Source organism: Globicephala melas, chromosome 2 (assembly GCF_963455315.2).
Source record: "Globicephala melas chromosome 2, mGloMel1.2, whole genome shotgun sequence".
Lineage (NCBI taxonomy): Eukaryota > Metazoa > Chordata > Mammalia > Artiodactyla > Delphinidae > Globicephala > Globicephala melas.
Window position 1 is genome coordinate 61961399 of NC_083315.2, and position 27737 is coordinate 61989135.

At 37.4% G+C, this 27737-nt stretch overlaps 1 protein-coding gene across 1 annotated transcript in view; it reads right to left on the reverse strand.

Moving 5' to 3' along the window:
* Positions 1 to 1731: 1731 nt before the first annotated feature.
* Positions 1732 to 27737, reverse strand: part of ARIH1 (ariadne RBR E3 ubiquitin protein ligase 1) — a 117642-nt gene continuing 91636 nt past the window's right edge. The window contains exons 6-14 of the mRNA XM_030875053.3: positions 20772 to 20838; positions 19349 to 19455; positions 16674 to 16716; positions 16082 to 16153; positions 13002 to 13132; positions 9542 to 9599; positions 4540 to 4800; positions 3015 to 3127; positions 1732 to 1867 (exon numbers count right to left, since the gene is read on the reverse strand). Of these exons, the coding sequence (XP_030730913.1) occupies positions 1783 to 1867; positions 3015 to 3127; positions 4540 to 4800; positions 9542 to 9599; positions 13002 to 13132; positions 16082 to 16153; positions 16674 to 16716; positions 19349 to 19455; positions 20772 to 20838 (937 nt within the window). The 3' untranslated portion in view covers positions 1732 to 1782. The remainder of the gene's footprint in view (positions 1868 to 3014; positions 3128 to 4539; positions 4801 to 9541; positions 9600 to 13001; positions 13133 to 16081; positions 16154 to 16673; positions 16717 to 19348; positions 19456 to 20771; positions 20839 to 27737) is intronic.

Below are 27737 nucleotides of genomic sequence, written 5' to 3' on the forward strand. Positions count from 1 at the left end.
AGAGGAAAGTGAACCTACTTCCCAATGATGTAATAAGATGTACAATGCAAGAGCAGACAAAGCTGCCTCACAAACGGTAAACACTCCCTAGGCGCAAGACATTTAGAGGAAGACAAAGAGGTCCTTCAGCCACAAGTGGTATTTAGTATTAAGACCTCAATCTAGTTGCCTAGTTCACTCTGTACTCCTGTATAAAACTGACAGATTTAGGGATGCTAATCTGTTGAAAAATACCACAGCAAGAATGGCCTAAACAGATACATAGTTAATAAAACCACCACCACCCTTTACTTTTAACATAGCTCTTAGTAGAAATTTCATAAAAATGGACATCACAGCTAAAACACGTTATTAATTCTCCTATTTGCTGACAATAGAAAAGAAGCAAACAGTGGTTTCTATTTAAATGCACTAGATGGGAATATCAAGTTCTAGGGTGTTTGCCTTCAAACTGAACCCACAGCAACACACATAAGCAATTTCAGTATCTGCCATTTTTAATTCACAATCTGAAACTAAGTGAATGGCTATTTATTTATATTTAAAGGAAAAACATTCTATCTGACACCCTAACGTAAAGAAGGGGTGAGAGAAGAGCCATAACTAAAATCTTAAAAGGCTCAAAGCAGCAATTAAGGGGAAAATTTTTTGAAATGTTTCCTCTGGATGTGACAGGAAGCCTTCAGCTATATGACACGGGCACACAAAGGCTTACGTAGATGCATGAGGCCGTGGAGAGGGATGAGGTTAGGGACTGGGTGATTCTTGAATTGCAGCAGCAAAGCTCCCTGTTGCAGCCCTTATCAGGCCATGGCATTTAGTCAGAACTTGACTTCTCTATACCCAACCAGGAGCTGGGAATTCAGGGCATGAGGCCCATGGCTAGCAACAAACATATCAAACCAGAGAGGGCAAAGTAATCTCAGGAAAGGGAAATCAAAGAGCTCTAGATAGGTCTTCCAGAGGTGCTAAACCAACACACCTTTTAGTCCAACCCTCAACCCTGGAAAGATAAAGCAAACTGAAAGAAAATGCACAGCAAAAGACATAATCTTGAAGATTTTTAAAGAATAAATATTTTTTGTAATTAAACATTATGCAAACACGTGCCACGCTTGCTTTGTCCATGCATATGCGCTATATACAATTTTGAAAAATACTGTGTTGTCCTCTTGTTTTAAAAGTCATATACAAAGTTTTTTTGTTTTTTTGTTTGTTTGTTTGTTTAACCCCTCTTTCTGCCTACCCTCTTCCCCGCCCCAAGAATTTTCTTTACAAGGAACTAATCATTCACTCATGACCTTGGGGTATGAGAAAGAGACAGTCTGCGTGTTTGGGTGTATCTGTATGTGCAGGGGAGGAAGGGGAAGAGGTCCTTTACCAAAGTACAACAAAATGGCTGGTTTGGACATGAAAAGCAGTGTCAAAGAGCTATTTTAAATTTTAACTGTACTACACTCAGGAAAAAGAAAATGAAAAAAAGGAGTCAGCTTTGAGAACGAAGCTACGTTACAAGTTAAAGTTGGAGGGCTTTTAGTGTGTCTGTCACACTTTTGTTGGCGGCCTAGAATACTGTTGTACAATGGTTTATCTACCTTTTTTTATTACAATATAATTTACTTAAACTTTCCATTAACAAAACAGAATTCTGGTACTATAGACCAGCGGTGTCAGAATAGGCTTAGTGCCTCCTTGTTTGTATTTGTTTTGTTTTGTTTGTTTTAATTGCATGAGCACTCTAGACGATAAAGTTTTCAGAGTTCATTTTATGCAGGGCCATTCTCAGTCCTCAATGTACTCCCACAGATCTTTTTCATAGCCTTCATGCACATGCTGTAACAAAACCCTTCGTCGACTCTCACAGTATCTGTAATCAAAGAGAAAAAAAAAAAAAACCCATTGTCAGCCTCCAATAATAAAAAAAAAAAGAGGCATTTACTTATTTTTTAAGGTCCCCTACAGTTTATTCAGACTTAGAACCAAGCACCTGCTTTTTGTTGTTGTTGTGCTGTTTTTTTTTTTTTTTTGGCTGTTCTGCATGTCTTGTGGGATTTAGTTCCTTGACCAGGGATTGAACCCGGGCCCTCAGCAGTGAGAGCTGGGAGTCCTAACTACTGGACCGCCAGGGAATTCCCCCAAGCACCTGTTTTTGTTTTTAAGAGGCACATTTTCAGGTCTAGATGTAAAGACATGACTATTTCTCATTTTAAAAAGGTATTTTTTGAAGTTCCCAGTTTTGGGAAATTAATTCTAGAGCAATAAAATAAAGGCCTTAGAAATCATCTGACTCAATCTTGTCATTCTACAGGTAAGTAAACAGTTTTAGGAAGAAGTAGTTTCAGGGGTTATTTATTCACATCTGCAAAACCTTAAAGAACTAGTGGCAGCTATTGCTGGCTAAGGGAAGTGAAAATGTTACTTAGGACTAAATCTGCAAGTCTTCCAAATTCCCAGAGATTTCTACTACTATTAAAAAGATATTAGTATTTGCCAGAAAACAACTGTGGGAGAAAGAGCTCCATGTTGAGAAAGCAAACATTCTGCATCTTTTACTTAAGTGGTAACATATCTTAAAGTATCACCTATCTCTAGGACAAAGTAAATTTCTCCTTAGAAAAACTCTTTAAAAAGTCTGGGTAGCTCACTTGTCAAAAGCCATGATCCACAGGATCCCTAGGCTAGGGCCAGCATCCTAATCTCACCCCTCATCCTAATAGCCACTTGCCCTTTTGGGGCTCCTTCTTCCTGTCAGGGCAGCAACTACATAGATAAAACTGCATGGAAGAAGCACAATCAGCCAGTGGGATAAACGGCTGATTTCCTCCCTACGCCTGACTAGCACTATCTGGAATCTGTTGCCCAAAGGACAGAAGCAATCTGTGAGAAACATGGCAGCTGCTCAGTTATTGAATATGCTAAACCCAAGTTTCACCATCATCTAACTTCTCCACTAAGGCATACCAGACCACCGGTGGCCGACATTTTTGTTCAACAACTACTGGAGAAAACCTTACCTGTACTTATCTTGTACTTTCTGCTTTATATCCTGTAGAGAGTCTTGGGAAATATCTCGTTCAAGGTAGCCCGAGAGCACCTCTGTGGCATTCTCTAGATCTGCTTGGTTATTCTGTAAGAGGAAGAAGAATATATAGTAAATTTTGCCTTCAAAAGAAAGCTAAAAGATAAACCATCTTAGCTGCTTCCTTGACAGACTGTGGCTCAACACCAATTTTGTAATTTTCACAGGTGGTTTAACTGCACCTGTAAAGCCCTTCATCACTTTCACCCCTAACAACCTGTTTTTTCTTGTCCAAGACAATTTTTTAAACATTAAAAAACTAAAGATTTATCCATTACCTCTGGAAGAATATTAAGGACAATCTGAAAGGACATAAGAAAAAGTTTTTGGAATCTTCCAGTTCTGAAAACTGCTATTGGCTAAAGCTTGAGGAAAACTAAGAAACCCATTATTCTTTATATCTAGCTAGATATCTACTTCTTATAAGAGAACACTGTATGGAAGATTAAAATTTTGTTATCCTTTACTACTATGGCTAGTTCTATATATTTACCCATATAAATTCCCATCTACTAGTCACTGTTATTACCCAGCCATCTATCAACATCAATGTTGCATGCATCAATTTTAAATGAGAATCTCTACTTGAAAAACCTCTACTGCTAAAAGTCCCCCTTTTAGTCATTACTTCTCCACAAAAGGCAAGCACCATATTAACTTCTAATACCATGTATTAGTTTTGCCTGAATAAAGACTTGTGAAAGAACTTATGACGTGCCAGGTGTTACATAAGCATTAAACATGGATTGTCTCACTTAAACCTCTTAACATTTATAGAAAAATTATCCCCATGCTAAAATAGAGATATAGACGAGGTTAAGTAATTTGCTTCAAGTCAACAGAGCTAAAAAGTGATGAAGTCAAGATTCAAATTCAGGGCTAATTCCAGAGCCTGCACACTAAATCACTAGCTGGCTAAACCACATCACTCTGAACGTAGTTTACAGCAAGAAATCTAAATTTCTTGTATCTTCCTAATAAACACGAAACTTTTCTTTTTTAATTTTTTTAAATTTTTATTTATCTTTGGCTGCGTTGGGTCTTCGTTGCTGAGCGCAGGGCTCTCTCCAGTTGCGGCGAGCAGGGGCCACTCCTCGCCATGGTGCGCAGGCTCCTCATTGCAGTGGCCTCCCTGGTTGCGAAGCATGGGCTCTAGGCACGCGGGCTTCAGTAGTTGTGGCACGCGGCCTCTAGAGCGCAGGCTCAGTAGTTGTGGCGCACAGGCCCAGTTGCTCCGCGGCATGTGTGATCCTCCCAGACCAGGGATCAAACCCGTGTCCCCTGCACTGTCAGGCAGATTCCTATCCACTGCGCCACCAGGGAAGCCCTTAACACTAAACTTTTAATCCACATTTTTGGGCAGAGAGTAAGCTTTAAAACTCTATATATCTTATCTATGAAAGGCAAGTAGTCCTATGACACACAGGTGGTTTTTTTCCCCACTCAGTAACTATTCCTACCTCAAAGATAATGGACTGGTTATTCTTTTTGAGGTAGAAAGCGAAGACATAAGTGTACATGAGTGTGGCACGACACTGGCAGAGGACATCAACTGCTTTCTTCAGGAACTGCACCTCAATCCAGGACATGTTGTGCTGTTGCATCTCTTCCATTTTCTGCTTCACCTGAGCATATAGTTTGTGCTCAAAGCGTAGACTCTGCATGTGGTTCATATAGCGATTACAGTAGAACAGGTACCTCTGAAGGGCTGCCCTAGATCGCTGTCCCATTAAGAAAAATTAAGGTCACATAATTATAACAAATGTATTATATATACACAAAAGCTGATATCATATTTACTGATGAAACGGTATAGGAATTTAGGCTAAAATCGGGAACAAAGAGACATCTACTGCTACCTTTGTTATTTAATATTTTTTGAATGTCCTATAGCTGTACTTTCCAATACAGCAGCCACTAGTCACAGGTGGCTATTAAAGTAAAAAATTCAGTTCCTCAGTGTTCAACAGCCATATCGCAGTCAGTGCCTACCACGTTAGACAGTGGTAATAAAGAACATTTCCATCATTACAGAATGTTCTACTGGATAGCTCTGTTCTGTGGTATGTAATAAGGTACATCAATATTTTAAAGTAGAAAACAAAAGAGAGGCAACCAGACATCATATAACACCTAATATAATGCAACAGAAGCTATACAGTACCACCAGTTAAGTGTTCTGTGTTCTTTCCACACCCCTCCCCAAATCGAGTCTGAATTCAATTATCTAGAATTAACCACCAGTTTCAGGAAATTCAGGGATAGAAGAACCTATTAAATAAAACCAGGAAGTTGCAATCAGCAAATCCAGAATGTGTTAAATTCTACAAGAAAAATAACTTAGTTTCCTCAACAAACAAATGGCAAGGGAAGAAAAACAAACCCCCAAAAAACCAAAAAACTGAAAGGACCTATAGATTAGAGGATCACATCCAACTTGTGCACCTGTATGGATCCTGATTTAAACCAACTATAAAAGAAAGTTTATGAGATAAATGGGGACCATTTGAACACTGGATAGTTGATGATATTAACAAAGTACTGCTTTAAGTATATAATATAGTATAATTATAAAATAATACAATAAATATATATACAAACATAATTATGGTACTACAGTTTTATGAAGAGTCTTTTAAAGTACATGAAGTATTACAAAAACATAAACATATATATATATATAAAATATCAGGTCTAAATTTGTTTTATATTATTTATCATACTGCAAAAAGAATTCACATAGGTCTCTCCCATTATACTGTAAATCTCTAGAGGAGATACAGTTTTAAAAAAAGTAATCTTGGGGGAATTCCCTGGCGGTCCAGTGGTTAGGACTCTGCTCTCACTGCCAAGGGCCCAGTTTCAATCCCTGGTGGAACTAAGATCCCACAAGCCTCGAGGCCCAGCTGGCCAAAAAAAAAAAAAAAAAAAAAAAGTAGTCTTGTTATCTCTAGCACCTAATATGCAGAAAATGATAAATGCTTGTTAAATGCAACCACCATGGAAGGGTTTCTTACCACACATACATATTTCTTTTCTTTTACTATCACCTCCTCTTCCTCTCCTCATGCCTTAAAGCCTACTAAACAGCACAGATACTACTAGGCCCTATGCCTGGCCTCTTGCTTAGAAATACTATCTCTGAACCACATAACTAGCCAATCACATGATCCAGTATCATACAACATTGAAACATCTCAAAAAACCTACAGAAGCCATATTATTTCAGCAGTCAGGTAGGTATTTAAATCAATGCTTACACGATGGAAAATTATTCCAATTATATCTAAAAATATAATATGTAGAAAATAAACTGCTTGGCATTTTATCTCCCCCCAAAGCACTAATATTTTTAAGCCTGTCAAATTCCCAAGATGAAATGGAAAACCTAAATCACATATTAAAATGTATGTTACAGGACTTAACGTGACCAGCATTTGATTTAATGTGACCAACAATTCTCAAACAGCTTGCATCACTAAAATACCTTTAAAATCAACATGAAAGAAAACCCACACCAACACTGCAAATAAGACCCATTTTTAATCAAATGCCAGAATCTGGATTGAGAAATGTAATCAGTATCCTGAAAACACTTTGGAAAAACAAACAAAACAACAACCTGACTGCTTAGAACAGGGGTAGGCAAACTGGCCTGTGAGTGAAATCCAGCTGCTGCCTATTTTTTGTAAACTAAGTTAACTTGGAATACTGCCATGCCCACTCTTTTAAGTCTATGGTTGAGTCAGCATTTCAAGAGCAGGGACAGAATTGAGTAATTGTAACAGAGACTATATAGTCTCCAAAGCTGAAAATATTTACTATCTGGCAACAGGTCTAGTAGATAAGAAAATTCAGGGAATTCCCTGGTCAGGGAACTAAGATCCCACAAGCCTTGAGGCCCAGCTGGCCAAAAAAAAAAAAAAAAAGAAAGTAATCTTGTTATCTCTAGCACCTAATATGAAAAGAAAGAAAGTCTAGTAGATAAGAAAATTCAGGGAACTCCCTGGTGGTCCAGTGATAAGGACTCTCACTGCCAGGGGCCTGGGTTCGATCCCTGGTTAGGAAACTAAGATCCTGCAAGCTGCACAGTGCAGCCAAAAAAATAAATAAAAATTAAAAAAAGAAAGAAAAGAAAATTCAAATGTCCACCCCTGTCATAACTGTGGCATAGTATATTAAGTCAACAACTTTCTACAACACAGATAACATCCTTCCAAGGCACTCAAAGTACCATCTATGTTCTTTCTGTATTGTGTGCCAACCTTCTAGTACTTTTTAAGAACTACAACTCCCAGAAAACACTAGGCCTGAGTATGGAAGTAGGGGAAGTGAGGAAAGAATATGCTAGATGTGTGCAATGGTGTGCTCCATTCTGGGAGGTATGGTTCCCACTTAAATAAACAAACAAATACAGGCACTCATATGAAATTTTTCCCTGTACATCCAAAGGATCAGAAGATTCTAGTTTAGTCCAAAAGAAATGAGCTAGAAAAATAATGCATTCTAGCATCTACAATCTACACATTAGCAGGGCTTAGAAGCTATGCTCAATAATCCACCCTCCCTGTGGACCTCAGAAAGGGATTCTACCAGTACCCAAATGCAGACCAGGTAAGGCCAAGGATAACCCATATACTTTTTGTTGTCAGCAAATACCATATTCTGGCTAGATCTAACTAGACTACTCTTCATTCAGGATAAGTAAAAGCTAAAAGTCTAACATGGTTATTAGGAAAAATGTAATGCAGCATAAGAGAAAAAGAACAGTTCTCTATGGACTCAAAAAATATTATCAAAATTAGAAGAAAATTTTAGGAAAATTTATGGTCTCTTCAGCAGCATTTAAAACAACTGTGACTGCTTAAAACAGAAGCAGAAAGCCATGAGGGCTAAGATTTAAAAACAAACAAACAAACCCAAAACAGAAGGAGATGCAATGACAAACTGAGCTAGATAAAAATGCAGCAGTAGAATTGATTCTAAATGGGAGGTAGGAAAAGCATGACTGTCATTGTAGAGTTTTGTATATAAAGATTACATGGGGTGATGTTTCTCAAACTGGAGTCTAAGGATGCTAGACAAAACTGGAGTAGGGGTGCCAAATGATCTGGTTTAAACAGACCATGGAATGTTTAAGTATTAAAAATCTGATAATAACCTAAAGAAAACACAAACACTCCGGGCCATATGAATGAACTTATGAGAATCAACATTTTCAGGTCTTACATTTGTGAAATGGCTAAAACTGGCATCAAACAGGATTACTTAAACTGCACCAGAGTTGAGAATAATAAGTGATAAAAGAATATATTAATGATAAATTCTGATCAAATCAAATTTTGATGCACTGTAAGGGTGAATGTGCAATAGGTGAGATATAGAAAACTGGTGGGAGAACAAATTATCACGTGGCACTTAGTAGTATGGGTAACCCTAAATTTTAAAAACCTGGTCTGACAACAGTAATTTAATTTCAGCAAATAACTTATCTGTCAAATTAGTTTTAACTTGAGTTCCACTGGTTTTGTGGTCTTCTTGATTTGGTTGTATAGTTGCTTAAGAGTTTAAAGCTAGTTTTATGTTTAAACATATTTAAGTCGTATTATAATAAATAAAATTTAAATCAACATTGGAATTTGTGGGGTTTTTTTTTCCTCCTTTAAAAGGATCACAAATATTTTAAATGTCTGTAATATGACTGCCTAGGTTATATAAATATATTCCTTTGTATTTATGGTAATTTAAATTATAATAAATTTAAAAGAAGCATTTAAAAAGTGAAACAATAACAAACAGGTTTTGTTTTGGATTGCATCCTGGCAAGACGAGCCATTTAAAAAGATTTTTGGGGGACAACTGGGGAATTCCAACACAGAATCGATGAATGTAAGGAATGATTAAATTCCAGGATTCTACAATTATGACAGAATTATCAGGCTGAAAGGAACTAAAAGTGTTACCGAATCTAATCCACACCTAGGGTTTGAATCCCTTCTACTACAATAGTGGGTTATTTCCCTATCCAGTAAGAGGGAAATCCCTACCTCCTGAGACAGTTCATTCCAGATCAGCTCACCTAAAATCATTAGAGCTTCTTGATGAACAATGAGATAATTAATTAATTAAAAGAAGTAAGACTGCATATAAATTGCAGCAGTGCCATTTAACAAATATTGTTCTTTAGTCTCCTTGCTGGGAAGGGAAAGTCTTGATACTGAAGACTACTGAAACCTGAAAGTGTGCTAGATTAATTTTAAAAGTGCAAACAAACTTATAAATAGGAATACTCCTGATACGTATTTTGCATAAGATCCCCTCTCTACAGGTACACAGATACCCAGTATTTACTGGAGTGTCATTTCAACAAATCTTTCAGAACTGAACACTCCAGCTAAATCATTCCCTCATCAACATAAAATGCATATTCCTGTTCAACTGTTTGAAAATAAATGCACTTACCTCCTGAGCATCTCTTGCTGCCTTTGCATCATCCTCATTATAGCGGTTACAGTTGTACCTTAAAGTAAGTGAAGAGGATTCCATAAAGCCATAAATCAATGAAAAGGGAACAAATCACAGAATTTTAGCCTGGATTTAGAGATTACTTAGAACCAATACTCTCCTTTACACAGATAAACTGAGGCGCAAAAAAACAAACAAACACCCCTAGTGTTTGAATCCTTTCCATAATAGTGTGTCAGTTCTCTACTAGTAACAGGCAGTTCTCCACCTCCTGAGGCAGTCCATTCAAATCAGCTTACCGACAATCATTAGAAAACACTGTTATTCTAGAACTTCCACTTACCAACTGTAGTTTGAACTTCTAATTCAATTTTTGAAGAAAGAGATCACCTCATCTCCTAGGCTGTCTGTTATTTAGCCAAATATTCCCAGTTTTTCCAGAATTACTCACCTTATTTTCACTTGTATACACCAAAGAAAACCAACTGCTGACAGACTGCTATGTAACAGGTACTGTGTGCTATGTGCTTTATATGCTATTACAGTTTACAAGAATCACTGAATCTTCCTAGAGAGGTCAGCTCAGAGTGGAGATGTATAAAACTGGCACTTCCCTTGTTCCTCTGTTTTCTTTTATGGGAACCTACATTACAGGAGCAGCTGATGTTTACTGAGTGTTAACTACATACCATCCATCTTACTAAGGACTTCAACTGTACTATCACGTTTAATCCCCTCAAGCACCTATGAAATATTATCCTCACTGAGCAGATGAAGAGAAGATAAGCAACATATTTAAGGTCACAAAAATAGAGCTTCAGAGATGGAAACTAAACTTATGCCCATCTGGCAACTGAGGCCCATGCTCTTAACTATTGAGTTCATGTCTTCAGAGTCTTTTAACAGTAATCGTCTTAGAAGAATTTTGAATTTAATGTAAATCTTGTTAAATTGGATTCATTATTCCAGCTTGCCAAGTCCTTCAGGATTATAATGGTTTATATAGTCAATATCCCTCTTTGATGTTACCCCAAAATGTATACAAGATTCTTATACTAGTTTAAGAAAATCATTAGTACAACTGACCAGAAAAGCAGTATATAAAAGCAGTTGATGTGAATAAAAAAATGAGGACAAAGCCTTTCAGCAAACCTTTAAAGCATTCCACTAGAAGGCACAAACCTATTATCTGTACTCCAAGAAATGGTCATTCAATTAATCCCAAACCTCCCTGTCTGTATTCACAGCCTAGGCCACAAACCTCTCAGTCCACAATGAAATACCTTGCTGAAATCTACCAAACATTCCCTAATCCATCAACCTAATAATACCATTTGATTCTGGAATTTCACATAAGAGAAAAACTAAGTTATACGGTTCATATGCATCTTGTGGAATCAGAAATTTTGGAAATTTGGGATTACATTCTGTCTGCTCTCAATCTCTGGTACCTTTCCATTTTCCGTAAGTACTCAGAAATAACCAACAATGGCTCACTGATCTCATCTTGAAGTTTTTAAAGTAACCCAGATCACAAATCATCTGAGTCAGGAGACTTATTAATTTTCCCCCAGCCTGGGTTATAATCCTCTTTTACCAATAATTACTCTACTCAAGTTAGCCCAAAGACTGCCTCTTCTTGCCCTCTACTGGTCAACTATTAACACCTCTTCTTTCTATCTGATACATCCTTTTATACTTTCCTTTTGATATTTTTAAATACTTTTAAGCCTCAAGTCATTCTGGGCTTTAATCTGCCAACATTAAGAATTTTAAGGCCAAGAAAGCAAGCAGGGCCCATCTATACTTCTAACTCAGATGACTGATAGTGCTACTTGGAATGCTTTTTTGAAGATTTCTGAGGCACTTTCAGATTTAAACAAGAAAGCACAGCATGATATACCTGCAATGTTAAAGACACAGGCAACATTTCTGACACCCCTGGTCCAGGCCATTCTTCATTCTTCTGTGTCCATCATTTGTTTTGTACCCTTTCCATTTTTCAATACAGCTCATTGAAAATTTGAGTTGTGATCAGAGATTTCCTTACACACACACAGAGTCTCTTTAATATCTCTTTCCTATTCCCTCTCCCCTTCACTAGGCTTGTTTAAATAAATTTGAGTGAATTTAGTTTCCAGGAACACTCTAATCCTCCAGTTTGACCTCCTAAAACCTAGAATACCTATACCCCAAATACCTTTCCTTGGCTCTGACAGTGGTAAAATCACTTTCTTTACTTCTATCTAAGCAATTAGTTTTTACCTGGTTCAGAATTAATTTCAGACAAATAATCCCTCTTACTATTCCTCTAATTAATGAATCTAAAAGGGAAGACTTGCCACTGTCTTAAGTTCAGATCCTCCTCATCTTGTCTTGAACTTGCAATTTCTTCCCCTCCCACCCGCGCTCTACAAAGCAGTCACAATGTCCAGATAACGTATGTAAGTAAAACACATAATACAGAACCTTCTCATCTGAACTACGATCTAATCTTGTCACTCCCAGTTAAAATCCTTCTGATAATGTCCAAACTACTTTAGGTCCCAGCCTACTTTCTCTTTTCCTGTTCCCCACAATTTGAGCGGCCACACACTCAACACCAATAGGAGACAGGCAAGTAATACAAATGAATGAAACAGGCAATTTGCATACTATAACACCCAGAAATATTTCCACTTTTACCAGGGGGATGTGCTAGCTCCCATTTTTCTCATTTTGAGAAAAATGCATCAAGGCATCCTCAATCTAACTTGCATTTTTCCCAAATTGATAAGAAACGTACTTGGAACAAAGGTATATATTGCTACCAAATGTGACTAGTGCCATCATGATATATGAAAATGCCAATAAGCTCTGGTCTTGGGAAAACAAACTGCAAAGTAAAGGCTCCATCTAAAGGGCTACTAATCGATTCCAGGTGATTTCTGCCAAACAGAAATGCAGGCCTGTTCCTATGTTTCAAAGAGAGGCTAAAAATCTGGATTGCATTGGGCAATTTTTCCAAGTTTTAAAGTTGGAACAAATTTTTTGTCTAATGGCGGTGCAAGGTAACTAAAACACAACTGTGGAAGGGGTTTTGCCAAGTCTCTTAGTTTTCAACTATTATCTAGAAAGACATATTACACAATGCAACTCTTTTCTGGATAAGTCATGTACTTTCACATCATTCTACCATTGTTCATGCGGCTCTTTTTGCCCTGTTATTCCTACCACTTTTTAAACAAATGAATCCTTAGTCCTCCTTGACGTTCAACTCAACTGTTATATGATCTGTGAGATAAGCCTTATTAATCCCTCTCTCTGGATATCTTGCATATACTTTTAACACTGATCACACACTGTATTCATTTATCTAAATGGTGATTTTCATGAGGTAGAAACCTTATTCATAATATGTGGCAGATATATCACATACTTATGTGAACATGTTCTTCCCTTCATTTCCCCAACCTACCAGGCAGATCCATGTGGTTCCCAAGGGCCAAGACACACCCAGCAAAACTCTGCTTTACAGTTCTGGTTACGACAGACCATGTGATTACAACCGCCATCCTTCTCAATTGTGACATGGCATTTGGGACATTCCTATGAAGAGAAACTATAAAGTTGGTGTCAATGCTACACTGAGGAGAAGCCAGTTTTAGATTTGGTTTATTTTAAATACCACATTTATTGTGATTAATACATGTAAAGCACTCAGTGTCAAACACTTAATAAGTACCATTGAAAATGAGTTATTATTACTGGCTATTAACAACTTAAGGATTTGTTTTAGTGGGGTTGGGAGACAAAAACATTTTAAGTACTTTTAACCAAACACATACTAATAATAGTTTTATGGGAGGTTAAACATTTTCTCCATGTAAATATAATATATCCTTCCAGTGTCATCTAGAAATAATCATTGAGTACTTCCTGTATCCCACACACTGTACTCAGTGTTTTATATGCATTAACTCACAATCTTTATAGTGGCCCTACTCCTATTTCCATCTGTCAGATGAATAAACTAAGAAAATTTTAAAGAAACTAGTCCAAGGTCACACAGGTAGCAAATGGTAGAGTCAGGATACAAACCCAAGCAATTTGGCCTCAGGAATCAGGCAAGCAAGACTGGTAAATTCTTTTTGTGGCTACTGAATTTCCCAACTTTCTTGTGGTCCATTTACAATTGTGCTACAGAGATCACTTTTCTTTTTTCCAAGACTGTATCATTTTCTCGGTTGGTAATGAGCCAAAGTTATTACCCTGCAGGCACTTTTTTTTTCTCTTGAAAAATCTAGAAAATTAAACTTACTCATTATTTTTAATAAAACTATAAGATGTAAAGCTTGGATTTTGTTGTACATTTTTGTATCTGACATCTGTTACTCCCATAACGGGGCGAGAGTATCACCCATTATATTGCTTGCAATTCAGCTACTGTGAACAGACTATACTACCCATAAACTATAGTAATTCAGTAGGTCAGTACAGCAATATTTAATTATACATTTTCAATCAAATTTTTGAAGTCACTCACATAAAAACATACTACATTTTCCCAAAGAAGCAAATTCCAGGCCTAATATATCTGTTTCATTCTGTATTTCTTAGCTATAATTAACTAATAAGTACTAATTTCTTAATATAACAACAATTTGCAAATCCTTTAAAAAAGCTAATAAAAAAAATAAGCTTCTGAAATGTCTCAGGAGAAAAACTCCTCAGTTTCATCTCAAAACTGCCAAGTAGATAAATCTGTTATTACAAATTGCCATTCTTGCTTAATATTCTACCTTCTAAACAAACTCAAAACGTATTCAAGCCTATACTCCCTATTTTAAACATCTTGGGGATTTAGAGTATTTGGGGATTTTTCTAGATGCCGAAAGAGGGCTACAGTTTAATCAATCTACTTAGGGAAAGTATAACTGCCCTATTCTAAATACTAGTTTGAAAGCAGATTCTGGGATTTTAATGAACATTTCTGGTGGGGAAATCTTCAATTTTTGAAAAAGAATGCTTGGCTACCAGGAAAGTTTTAAAAAAACAACAAAAGCAACCACTTCCTGACATTATAGTTAGGTTTTTTTGAGTGCCATAAGGTATGTTTATCATGATGGTTTTAGAAAGTACAGAAATATCAACTTCAAAACTACATTCCTCAAAGATGTGGGCATTTGTTTTATGCCACAGGACTCACTGTTTTACTGCTAATGCTTTCTGGGAGATAGAAATGTATACATATATTTTAATCTTTTGGGGTAGAGCAGGGTACTAATGGTTTAAAATCATGTGCTGGCCTTCATCATTTAAGCACTCATTCTTATCAGTATCCTGAGATTGAGTGATGGAAGAGCGCAAAGCTGTAACTAACTCTGGTCAAACAACTCAATTGTCTTTAAAACATCATCTTCATATATGAAAGACAATAATAAAAATGAATAGCCCATGAATAGCCCTATTATCCATGACCCAAGTCACTTCCTATACGAATAGGATGTAAGATTGAACGTTTACACAATTTTCTACTAAGAAATTAGCTGGGGGGCTTCCCTGGTGGCGCAGTGGTTGAGAGTCCGCCTGCCGATGCAGGGGACACGGGTTCGTGCCCCGGTCCGGGAAGATCCCACATGCCGCGGAGCGGCTGGGCCCGAGAGCCATGGCCGCTGAGCCTGCGCGTCCGGAGCCTGTGCTCCGCAACGGGAGAGGCCACAACAGTGAGAGGCCCGAGTACCACAAAAAAAAAAGAAAAAAGAAAAAAAAAAAGAAATTAGCTGGGTACACAGTTCGGATTCAAATGCTTACTTAATACTTAGTGATAGAAAAGAAGGGTGCTCAAGATTATCTGCATTTGTAAGACATTAATCTAGGGTTAAAGAAGTGGTTCATGGCATAAAGATACTGAATTCTGAAACCAGTATCATGACCAATGTTATTCAAAAAATAAAAGCCAAAAAACCAAGGATACTCATATTACCCCAAAGCTTCTACTTCTCAGGATTCAAGTCTCTTAATAAATCATATTTTGGAAGTTTAACATGTTAAACTTGTTAAGCCCAATTCAGTTACATAATAAGAAGTTACTCGGTTATTCTGACTGAACACTGCCCTAAAGAATGACTCCTTAGAAGTTAAACCCTGGGGATTTTAAAAGGCAGAAATATAGCCTAGTTAAAAAAAAAAAAAAAAGCTGGGTGGAAAAAAACTCTATAATACATTTGTATACTAAAAGGCAGCCAAGAACAGTATGAAAAGATATTATCAAACCCCAGGGTAGAAAAATTATCAACTACTGCTTTTCTGATAGAAGAAAACTTCTACAGCAGAGTACCGTGCATACTGCATTATAGTAATCAATAAAATAAACTCAAACAGTAAAACAAAGGCAAATTATTAATAGGCAATAATTCTGAAAATAAAAAGTAAACCTTAATCAAGAAAAAGGTAAAACAAGGCCCTTTATTAGGTAAACTTACTACTTTTGCTAATGCTGATACACCTATCCTTATCCGTTTCAATACCAAGAGTTTACTGAAGGAAAATACCAACCTTTGTGTTGGCTGCAATCCAATTAGAGGTTTCACTGTCATCATCACACTTTTTAATCCACTTCTTCAACCACTGTTTGAAAACAGGAACCGTTTTCAGTACAACAGAAGACTCAAGGATAGCAAATTACATCAACACTTAAATACAGTCAAGCTTAAATGTAAAAACCAAAGGATAAGACTATCACTGGGTTTACTACCTTTTAAACCAAGAAATCCTGTGATTCTCATATCCAGTCCAGGTACATAAAAAATCAACCAAAGGAGAACTTTCTCTGGCTGAAGCTAAGAGGGGAACCTAGAGCTCAAGGAGAGGCACAGCTGCAAGGTGTGTCATTCCCCTTAGCTAATTACAAAGCCTTCCAAGGGAGGTGCCTTAATCCTCATTATCTTGATAATAATCAGGAGATGACTTTATTCCTAAGGAATGTTCCCTGAATACTTGCAAACATCACCTGAAATAAAAAGGGCAAAATACTATCTTCCATTTACTAATGAATAAATAACAAACTTGTGGGCTGTGGCTTTCAGTCATTAAGTCTTAGAAGTACTCTACTACCTTATTTAAAAATGAAAATGCCAGGCAAACTCACCTTACATTTAACAGGGTCATGCCAATTTTCTCCACAGTTAAAGCTGTTAAGTGACACAAGAGTTAAAAGAATTAAGTCCTACCTACTGTAAGTAAAGACAAACAAACAACTTCATGCTTTACAGTTCCTCAATACTTTCACCAGTTTCTAGTGACTGCAAAATACAAGGACAGGAACCATGCCTATTTTATTCTACAGTAAATTATTTAGCATTTAATACTGGGACCAACACATATTTGGGTGTCTGTGTGTGAAATGAGGAATGACTTGTAAGCATGAAGATATTCTATGATGACAATTTCACAATAGATGACTATTTAAATAGCTACCAAACTGTAAAGACAAAAAAATCAGTATAGTTAGATTTGTATTTTTCTGATAGTTTTTAAAATGTATAATTCCTTGCTGCAACCACTATCTAACTGAAACCAAAATGAAATCATGTTCAATAATTTGAACTTAAATTTCAACCAACGCTTACCATAGGTATATATTAAATATTTTATTTAACACTCCAAATGAAGAGTTAAAGAATGACTTTGTAGGGTAATTCTATACTTCAGTACTAATGCACAGTAAGCAATATGTGGGAAGCAAACAAGTCATATCTCTGCATGATCCAAACAAATGAATCTCAGCCAGTAGAGATAAATTGTACCAAACAAGGTATAAAGCAAAAGACTATGTCTACATATTCTCTAAGACTATATTAACTGCTAATCCCTTTCTGTTTTCTAGGCACAAGGTATATACATTTGTTTAAAAAGTATAAATTAAGAATAAACACAAATGCTTGTGAAAAAGTAACCATGGTATGGCTGATTAATTAGCTAATCAAGTAATTTGGGAATGCTAAAAATCCCTTGCAAATAAGAAGAATAAAGTGCTACATCAGTTTAAATGAAGTCAGGATAATGGTTACTTCTGGAGATGAACGTGGGGAATGGAATGGAGAAGGGAACATCAAGAAGCTTCAAATGGCGCTTCCCTGGTGGCGCAGTGGTTGAGGGTCTGCCTGCCAATGCAGGGGACACGGGTTCGTGCCCGGTCCGGGAAGATCCCACATGCCACAGAGCGGCTGGGCCTGTGAGCCATGGCCGCTGGGCCTGCGCGTCCGGAGCCTGTGCTCCGCAACGGGAGAGGCCACAACAGTGAGAGGCCCGCGTAACGCAAAAAAAAAAAGAAGCTTCAAATGTACCTGTCAGGCTTTATTTCTAGACAAAAACAAACAAAATACTGATTCTGATTAAGCTGGTTGTAACTATGTAAGTACTCGTTATTCTCTATACTTAAGTCTGTATTTGAAATATTTCATACTAAAAGTATATTTGAAACTAGGTAAGGAATCAGACTCTACCCTCTGTCTACAGGGTAAACTGAAACAATAATGCATATTTAATCTTTACCAAAATAGCATGTATTTTACATAAATTTAATCTCTATGAGTTTACCTACTCTTTTTGGAAATATTTAGTATTAATGATGTATATGTCTAATTCTATAGATGTTTGGAGAAAAAAGAAGAATGATACGGAATACCAATAAAATGTTTATTTGTTAGTTACAGAGCCCCCTGGCTTGACTGGCTTCTCATTCCTAAAAGATCCATAAGGGAATGGAAGATCATCTTCACTCTCTAATACGTGATATTGGAAATTCCCTGCTAAACTGAACCTAAAATTCAAAGGCTAAAGAGTATGCTATAGCACTCCCAGGAATCCAGGTTACCAAGAAAGCTGTGGCCAGGGGCCCCATAGAAGAACTCTTAGTTAAAGAAAGCACATCTATCAACTAAGTTTTATCTTTCCAAATTTTCTGCATATTTTTAGGAATAAGATTAAACTTGTCAGAATAAAGGAAATTAAAAACAAAATAAGGGCTTCCCTGGTGGCGCAGTGGTTGAGAGTCCACCTGCCGATGCAGGGGACACGGGTTCGTGACCCGGTCTGGGAAGATCCCACATGCCGTGGAGTGGCTGGGCCCGTGAGCCATGGCCGCTAAGCCTGCGCGTCTGGAGCCTGTGCTCCGCAACGGGGGAGGCCACAACAGTGAGAGGCCCGCGTACAGCAAAAATAAATAAAAAATAAAAACAAAACAAAACACCTAACTGTGTATTTTATTTCCTAAGAGAGAACCTGAAAACAGATCAAGAGCTATAAGGGAACCAAACATAATTTGACAAAATAAGCAGTCAATCAGAAATGAGAACTTTTAAAATTTACAATAAATAATGTAATAATATAATATATAAAATATAAATATAATATATATAAATATAAAACAGATAAAGTTGAAAAAAAAAGAAATGAGAAGAACTGAGTTTTTGTCCCAGATCTTTAAATTTGCTGCCATATACGTTCCACTGGAGCACACAAGAGAATGTGATTACAGCCGCATTTTTTTTTCCCATAAGAAAATAAATCCAAAAGTTAGAGCAACAAAGAGGAAAAACTATCTTAAGATGTGACTTTTTAATCGAATTTTTATTTAAAAGAAATACAAACTATTTAAAGTCAACATCACCCACCTACCTCAGATAAAGAATATTTTCTACTATTTTTTTCTTTTTCTTTTTTTAAAATTGGGGTATAGTTGCTTTTTTTCTACTATTTTACTAACAAAAATAAATAGAAAAGCTATGTGCAGTACTCCAATTTAAGAAATCACTTGCTTACCAAAACTGGCGCCCACATTTGCAGCGAACAGGTTTAGCATCAGGATATTGGACTTTAACAACATGGTGGCAATCTGGGGCAGGACACCACTTTAACAGTCGATTGCACTGAAATGCAAGTTGGAACATAAAAAATGACAGCAAATTAAATCATGATGCAAGATTTTCCAGTACGCCATGCAATTATTTATACTACTTCCTCACTATCACAAAGTGGGGATGGTGTCACCGACACAAAAATACCAGCCACCAATACTTAGTCTCCTACAGCAATGCTTTTGGACGTACTGTTCTTCTAAGATTATACATCCCTTGAAGACCTGGTATTATAAAATATATAACCTATCTCTTATTCTATCTTCAAAATCCCACTGAGAACTTTAAAATAAATGATCACCATTATGTGATCATTAACAAGCATCAATTTGTCTATGGTTCTATTTCAGGGCAATTTTAAAAGATACAAGAAAACAAGATACGCTTCTACTTAGGGAAGGCGTTTACATGCTATAGAATAGTATGAAACAAGCTGAGGAATACACGTGGAGTTTCTCTCTTTGACCATAGAAAGGTCTTCTAAGAACAAAAGCCAGTGCCTAAACCTCAGCAAAGATTCCATTTTAATTCATCAAAAGAAATATAACTTTTGAAGTATTTTTATTATGTGACAAAACATGGCTCAAGGAACAGTCCATCAGAACTCAAGTTTATTGACCATTTCAAAAAATATACTATTCCTAAAAAATGCTATTTTCTAGAAGATATGACCTTCAGTTTAATCTCTAATAAAAATTAAAATTACATTCTAGAATTTGAAATACCAAGTTACACTGGTGCTCTTGTACAGGGGCTGGCAAACTTCTTTCACACAGAGCCAGAAAGTAGAGATATTTGGCTCCGTGGGCCATATGGCCTCTTTAGCAACGACTCAACTCTGCCACTGCAGCTCAAAAGCAGTCACAGAATAAAACTGCATGTTCAAATAAATCTTTATTTACAAAAACAGGCAGGCCATAGTTTGCCAAATTCTGTTAAGACATATTTGATAAAAACAAACAAAAAAACACTACATAATTCTTTTTAAACGAAGTTTACTGGTAATGGAAGGTAAAACAAGCAGAGATATAGCAGGGTTAGAGGGCCCAACATGATTAAACATGACATCACTAATAATCAGCTAAAATTCTCTGCTAGGGAAAAAGGAAGACTATAATTTTATTTTCAAAGCTCAAGATCGATGAAAAGACATCTACTTATTGGTTTATCACATTCCTTTGAGAATAAAGGTATTTTGGTATGCTTCATAAATGAAGACAAAAACTGAAGTTACTGTAAAGGTGTTTCTTATATAAGACAAACTGATATTTCTATTAATAAACAGAATTCCTTTTACTTAAAGAAGGAAAACTTATGCAATCACTTACCTCTACAAAGCTATTTGTTATTAAATGCTGATACTTTAATTTAACTTTTGAATCTGTGATCAGGCGCCTGAAAGCGAGAATAAAAGTTTATTAGGAAGTTTTCAGCTAAGAATATTTTCCACATTTATAAAATAAAATTTCAATGCTCTGTGCTATAAAAACTGCCTTAAATTGAAAATACTAAAATACATAAACTGTCAACAAATGGAACTGTAGGAATCAAAACAATAATTTCAAAGTTTCTATAGTTTTATTTTGGTAGACATTTCCCCATTTCTTATACTCTAAATATTCTGTTTTTACCCAGTTTGTATTGTAGTCTAATGACTTACCAATATTGTCAAATTTAGGCCCCTTTCAGAGTTTTCTGACTCTGATATCTTGCCTTAAGACAGTAATTCTCAGCCACCTTTTCTAAGATCCCCTCCCAAAAATCTGTGTATGAAATAAGGGATGTTGGTAGGAATGTTCAGAAATTGATCCAGGTTTGCTAGATACAATTTTGATAGCCTCCTTCTTCTGAAATCTTTTGGTAATTTATCAGAAATGCTTATTGACTGCAACCTGGCTTCCTTTATCCACCTAGAACACCTTAATTCACAAGAATTTCTTGAACTCACAGGAACCCATGAAAGTGAAGAACCCTGAAGCTTAAGTTTCATTAATTTTAATGGTAAATACTCCTGTGAGTATTATAAGAAAATGGTGTTAAAGCAGAAAAAGAGTAACTCACAAACCCAGCAAGAATGATATCAAAAATGCACAGTCCAGAGAGAAACCTTCAAGATGGTGGAGGAGTAAGACATAGACATCACCTTCCTCCCCACAAATACATCAGTAATACATCTACATGTGGAACAACTCCTAGAGAACACCTACTGAATGCTGGCAGAAGACCTCAGACTTCCCAAAAGGCAAGAAACTCCCCACATACCTGGGTAGGGGAAAAGAAAAAGAAAAAACAGAGACAAAAGAATAGGGACATGACCTGCACCTCTGGGAGGGAGGTGTGAAGGAGGAAAAGTTTCCACACACTAGGAAGCCCCTTCACTGGCAGAGACGGGGGAGTGGGGGGGGTGGCAGGGGGGAAGCCTCAAAGCCACAGAGGAGAGCACAGCAACAGAGGTGCAGAGGGCAAGGCGGAGAGATTCCCGCACAGAGGATCAGTGCCAACCAGCACTCACCAGTCCAAGAGGCTTGTCTGCTCACCCACCAGGGCGGGTGGGGGCTGGGAGCTGAGGTTCGGGCTTCGGAGGTCAGACCCCAAGGAGAGGAATGGGGTTGGCTGCGTGATCACAGCCTGAAGGGGGCTAGTGCGCCAGAGGGCCGGGAGGGAGTCCGGGAAAAACTCTGGAACTGCCTAAGAGGCAAGAGACGATTGTTTCGGGGTGCGTAAGGAGAGGGGATTCAGAGCACCGCCTAGACGAGCTCAGAGACGGGTACGAGCCTAGGCTCACAGAGCGGACACGAGAGACGGGCATAAAACGCTAAGGCTGCTGCTACAGCTACCAAGAAGCCTGTGTGCAAGCACAGGTCACTATCCACACCTCCCCTCCCACGAGCACGCCGCCACGGCCAGGGTCCCGTGATCCAGGGACAACTTCCCCGGCAGAACAGCAAAACGCACGGCACGCCTCAGGCTGGTGCAACATCACGCTGGCCTCTGCCGCGCATCCCTACCCCTCCCTGCCTCTGGCCTGAGTGAGCCAGAGCCTCCTCATCAGCTGCTACTTTAACCCCATCCTGTCTGGGCCAAGAACAGACACCCTCAGGCGACCTACGCGCAGAGGCGGGGCCAAACCCAAAGCTGAACCCCAGGAGCTGTGCAAACAAAGAAGAGAAAGGGAAATCTCTCCCAGCAGCCTCAGGAGCAGAGGATTAAATCCCCGCAATCAACTTGATGTACCCTGCATCTCTGGAATACCTGAATAGACAACGAATCATCCCAAAATTGAGGTGGTAGAATTTGGGAGCAACTGTAGACTTGGGGTTTGCTTTCTACATCTAATTTGTTTTTGGTTTTATGATTATCTTAGTTTAGTGTTTAGAGTTTATTATCATTGCTAGATTTGTTTACTCATTTGGTTGCTCTCTTCCTTTTTTAAAAATAAATAAATATATATATATACTTACTTTTTCTCTTTTTGTGAGTGTGTATGTGTATGCTTCTTTGTGTGATTTTGTCTGTATGGCTTTGCTTTTACCATTTGTCCTAGGGCTCTGTCTGTCCGTTTTTATGTTGTTGTTTTAAGTATACTTTTTAGCGCTGCTTATCACTGGTGGATTTGTTTTTTGGTTTGGTTGCTGTCTTTTTTTATTATTATTCTTTCTTTAAACTACTTTTTAATTTTTAATAATTTATCTTTTATTTTAATAACTTTAATTTATTCTATTTTTTTCTTTCTTAATTTTCTTCTCCCTTTTCTTCTGAGCCGGGTGCCTAACAGGGTCTTGGTGCTCCGGCAGGTGTCAGGCCTCTACCTCTGAGGTGGGAGAGCCGAGTTCAGGACATTGGTCCACCAGAGGCCTCCCGGCTCCACATAATATCAAACAGCGAAAGCTCTCCCAGAGATCTCCATCTCAACACTAAGACCCAGCTGCACTCAACAACCGGCAAGCTACAGTGCTGGACACCCTGTGCCAAACAACTAGCAAGACAGGAACACAATCCCACGCATTAGCACAGGGACTGCCTAAAATCATAATGAGGTCATAGACACCCCAAAACACGCCACTGGACGCGGTCATGCCCACCAGAAAGGTAAAATCCAGCCTCATCCACCAGAACACAGGCACCAGTCCTCTCCACCAGAAAGCCTGCACAACCCACTGAATCAACCTTAGCCACTGGGGGAAGACACCAAAAAAAAAACCGGGAACTACGAACATGCAGCCTGCGAAACGGAGATCCCAAACACAGTAAGTTAAGCAAAATGAGAAGACAGAGAAACACACAGCAGATGAAGGAGCAAGGTAAAAACCCACCAGACCAAACAAATGAACAGGAAACAGGCAGTCTAGCTGAAAAAGAATTCAGAGTAATGACAATAAAGATCATACAAAATCTTGGAAAGAGAATAGGGAAAATACAAGAAACGTTTAACAAGGACCTAGGAGAACTAAAGAGCAAACAAACAATGATGAACAACACAATACATTAAATTAAAAATTCTCTAGAAGGAATCAACAGCAGAATAACTGAGGCAGAAGAACAGGTAAGTGACCTGGAAGATAAAATGGTGGAAATAACTACCGCAGAGCAGAATAAAGAAGAACGAAAAGAACTGATGACAGTCTCAGAGACCTCTGGGACAACATTAAACGCACCAACATTCGATTTATAGGGTTCCCAGAAGAAGAAGAGAAAAAGAAAGGGACTGAAAAAATATTTGAAGAGATGATACTTCAAAACTTCCCTAATATGGGAAAAGAAATAGTCAATCAAGTCCAGGAAGCGCAGAGTCCCGTACAGGATAAATCCAAAGAGAAACACGCCAAGACACATATGAATCAAACTATCAAAAATTAAATACAAAGAAAAAATATTAAAAGCAGCAAGGGAAAAACAATTAATAACATACAAGGGAATCCCCATAAGATTAACAGCTAATCTTCCAGCAGAAACTCTGCAAGCCAGAAGAGAGTGGTAGGACATATTTAAAGTGATGAAAGGGAAATACCTACAACCAAGATTACTCTACCCAGCAAATATCTCATTCAGATTCGACGGAAAAATTAAAAGCTTTACAGACAAGCTAAAGATAAGAGAATTCAGCACCACTAAAGCAGCTTTACAACAAATGCTAAAGGAACTTCCCTAGGCAGGAAACACAAGAGAAGGAAAAGACCTATAATAACAAACCCAAAACAATTAAGAAACTGGTAATAGGAACATACATATCGATAACTACCTTGAATGTAAATGGATTAAATGCTCCAACCAAAAGACATAGACTGGCTGAATGGATACAAAAACAAGACCCGTATATATGCTGTTTACAAGAGACCCACTTCAGACCTAGGGATATATACAGACTGAAAGGGAGGGGATGGAAAAGGATATTCCATGCAAATGGAAATCAAAAGAAAGCTGGAGTAGCAATTCTCATATCAGACAAAACAGACCTTAAAATAAAGACTATTACAAGAGACAAAGAAGGACACTACATAATGATCAAGGGATGGATCCAAGAAGAAGATATAACAATTGTAAATATTTATGCACCCAACACAGGAGCACCTCAATACATGAGGCAAATACTAACAGCCATAAAAGGGGAAACTGACAGTAACACAATCATAGTAGGGGACTTTAACATCCCACTTTCACCAATGACAGATAATCTAAAATGAAAACAAATAGGGAGACACAAGCTTTAAATGATACATTATACAAGATGGACTTAATTGACATTTATAGGACATTCCAACCAAAAACAACAGAATACACTTTCTTCTCAAGTGCTCATGGAACATTCTCCAGGATAGATCATATCTTGGGTCACAAATCAAGCCTTGGTAAATTTAAGAAAACTGAAATCGTATCAAGTATCTTTTCCAACCACAACGCTATAAGACTAGATATCAATTACAGGAAAAAATCTGTAAAAAAAATACAAACACATGGCAACTAAACAATACACTACTAAATAACCAAGAGATCACTGAAGAAATCAAAGAGGAAATCAAAAAATACCTACAAACAAATGACAATGAAAACACAATGACCCAAAACCTATGGGATGCAGCAAAAGCAGTTCTAAGAGGGAAGTTTATAGCAATACAATCCTACCTCAAGAAACAAGAAAAATCTCAAATAAACAACCTACCCTTACACCTAAAGCAATTAGAGAAAGAAGAACAGAAACACTCCAAAGTTAGCAGAAGGAAAGAAATCATAAAGAAGGAAAGAAATCATATTCACCAGAAATAAATGAAAAAGCAATTAAGGAAACAATAGCAAAGATCAATAAAAATAAAGCTGGTTCCTTGGGAAGATAAAATTGATAAACCATTAGCCAGACCCATCAAGAAAAAAAGGGAGAACACTCAAAGCAATAGAATTAGAAATGAAAAAGGAGAGGTAACAACTGACACTGCAGAAATATGAGAGATTACTACAAGCAACTACATTCCAACAACCTGGAAGAAATGGACAAATTCTTAGAAAACCACAACCTTCTGACACTGAAACAGGAAGGAATAGAAAATATAAGCAGACCAATCACAAGCACTGAAATTGAGACTGTGATTAAAAATCTTCCAACAAACAAAAGCCCAGGACCAGATGGCTTCACAGGCGAATTATATCAAACATTTAGAAAAGAGCTAACAACTATCCTTCTCAAACTCTTCCAAAATATAGCAGAGGGAGGAACACTCCCAAACTCATTCTATGAGGCCACCATCACCCCGATACCAAAACCAAAGATGTCACAAAGAAAGAAAACTATAGACCAATATCACTGATGAAGATACACGCAAAAATTCTCAACAAAATACTAGCAAACAGAATACAACAGCACATTAAAGGGATCATACACCATGATCAAGTGAGATTTATCCCAAGAATGCAAGGATTCTTCAGTATACACATATCACTCAACACGATAAATCATATTAACAAACTGAAGGAGAAAAACCATATGATCTCAATAGATGCAGAAAAAGCTTTCGACAAAATGCAACACCCATTTATGATAAAAACTCTCCAGAAAGTAGGCACAGAGGGAACCTACCTCAACATAATAAAGGCCATATATGACAAACCCACAGCCAACATCATTCTCAATGGTGAAAAACTGAAAGCATTTCCTCTAAGATCAGGAACAAGACAAGGCTGCCCACTCTCACCACTATTATTCAACACAGTTTTGGAAGTTTTAGCCACAGCAATGAGAGAAGAAAAAGAAATAAAAGGAATCCAAATTGGAAAAGAAGTAAAGCTGTCACTGTCTGCAGATGACACGATACTACAGAGAATCCTAAAGATGCTACCAGAAAACTACTAGAGCTAATCAATGAATTTGGCAAAGTAGCAGGATACAAAATTAATGCACAGAAATCTCTTGCATTCCTATACATCATTTTTCCTAATGATGAAAAATCTCAATGAGAAATTAAGGAAACCCTCCCATTTACCACTGCAACAAAAAGAATAAAATACCTAGGAATAAACCTACCTAAGGAGACAAAAGACCTGTACGCAGAAAACTGTAGACACTGATGAAAGAAATTAAAGATGATACAAACAGATGGAGAGATATACCATGCTCTTGGATTGGAACAATCAACATTGTGAAAATGACTATACTACCCAAAGCAAGCTACAGATTCAATGCAATCCCTATCAAACTACCACTGGCATTTTTCACAGAACTAGAACAAAAAATTTCACAATTTGTATGGAAACACAAAAGACCCCGAATAGCCAAAGCAATCTTGACAGAGAAAAGCAGAGCTGGAGGAATCAGGCTCCCAGACTTCAAACTATACTACAAAGCTACAGTAATCAAGACAGTATGGTACTGGCAGAAAAAGAGAAATATAGATCAATGGAACAGAACAGTAAGCCCAGAGATAAACCCATGCACATATGGTCACCTTATTTTTGCTACAGGAGGCAAGAATATACAATGGAGAAAAGACAGCCTCTTCAGTAAGTGGTGCTGGAAAAACTGGACAGCTACATGTAAAAGAATGAAATTAGAACACTCTCGAACACTATACACAAAAATAAACTCAAAATGGATTAAAGACCTAAATGTAAGGCCAGACACTATCAAACTCTTAGAGGAAAACACAGGCAGAACACTCTATGACATAAATCACACAAAGATCCTTTTTGACCCACCTCCTAGAGAAATGGAAATAAAAACAAAAATAAACAAATGGGACCTAATGAAACTTAAAAGTTTTTGCACAGCAAAGGAAACCATAAACAAGATGAAAAGACATCCCTCAGAG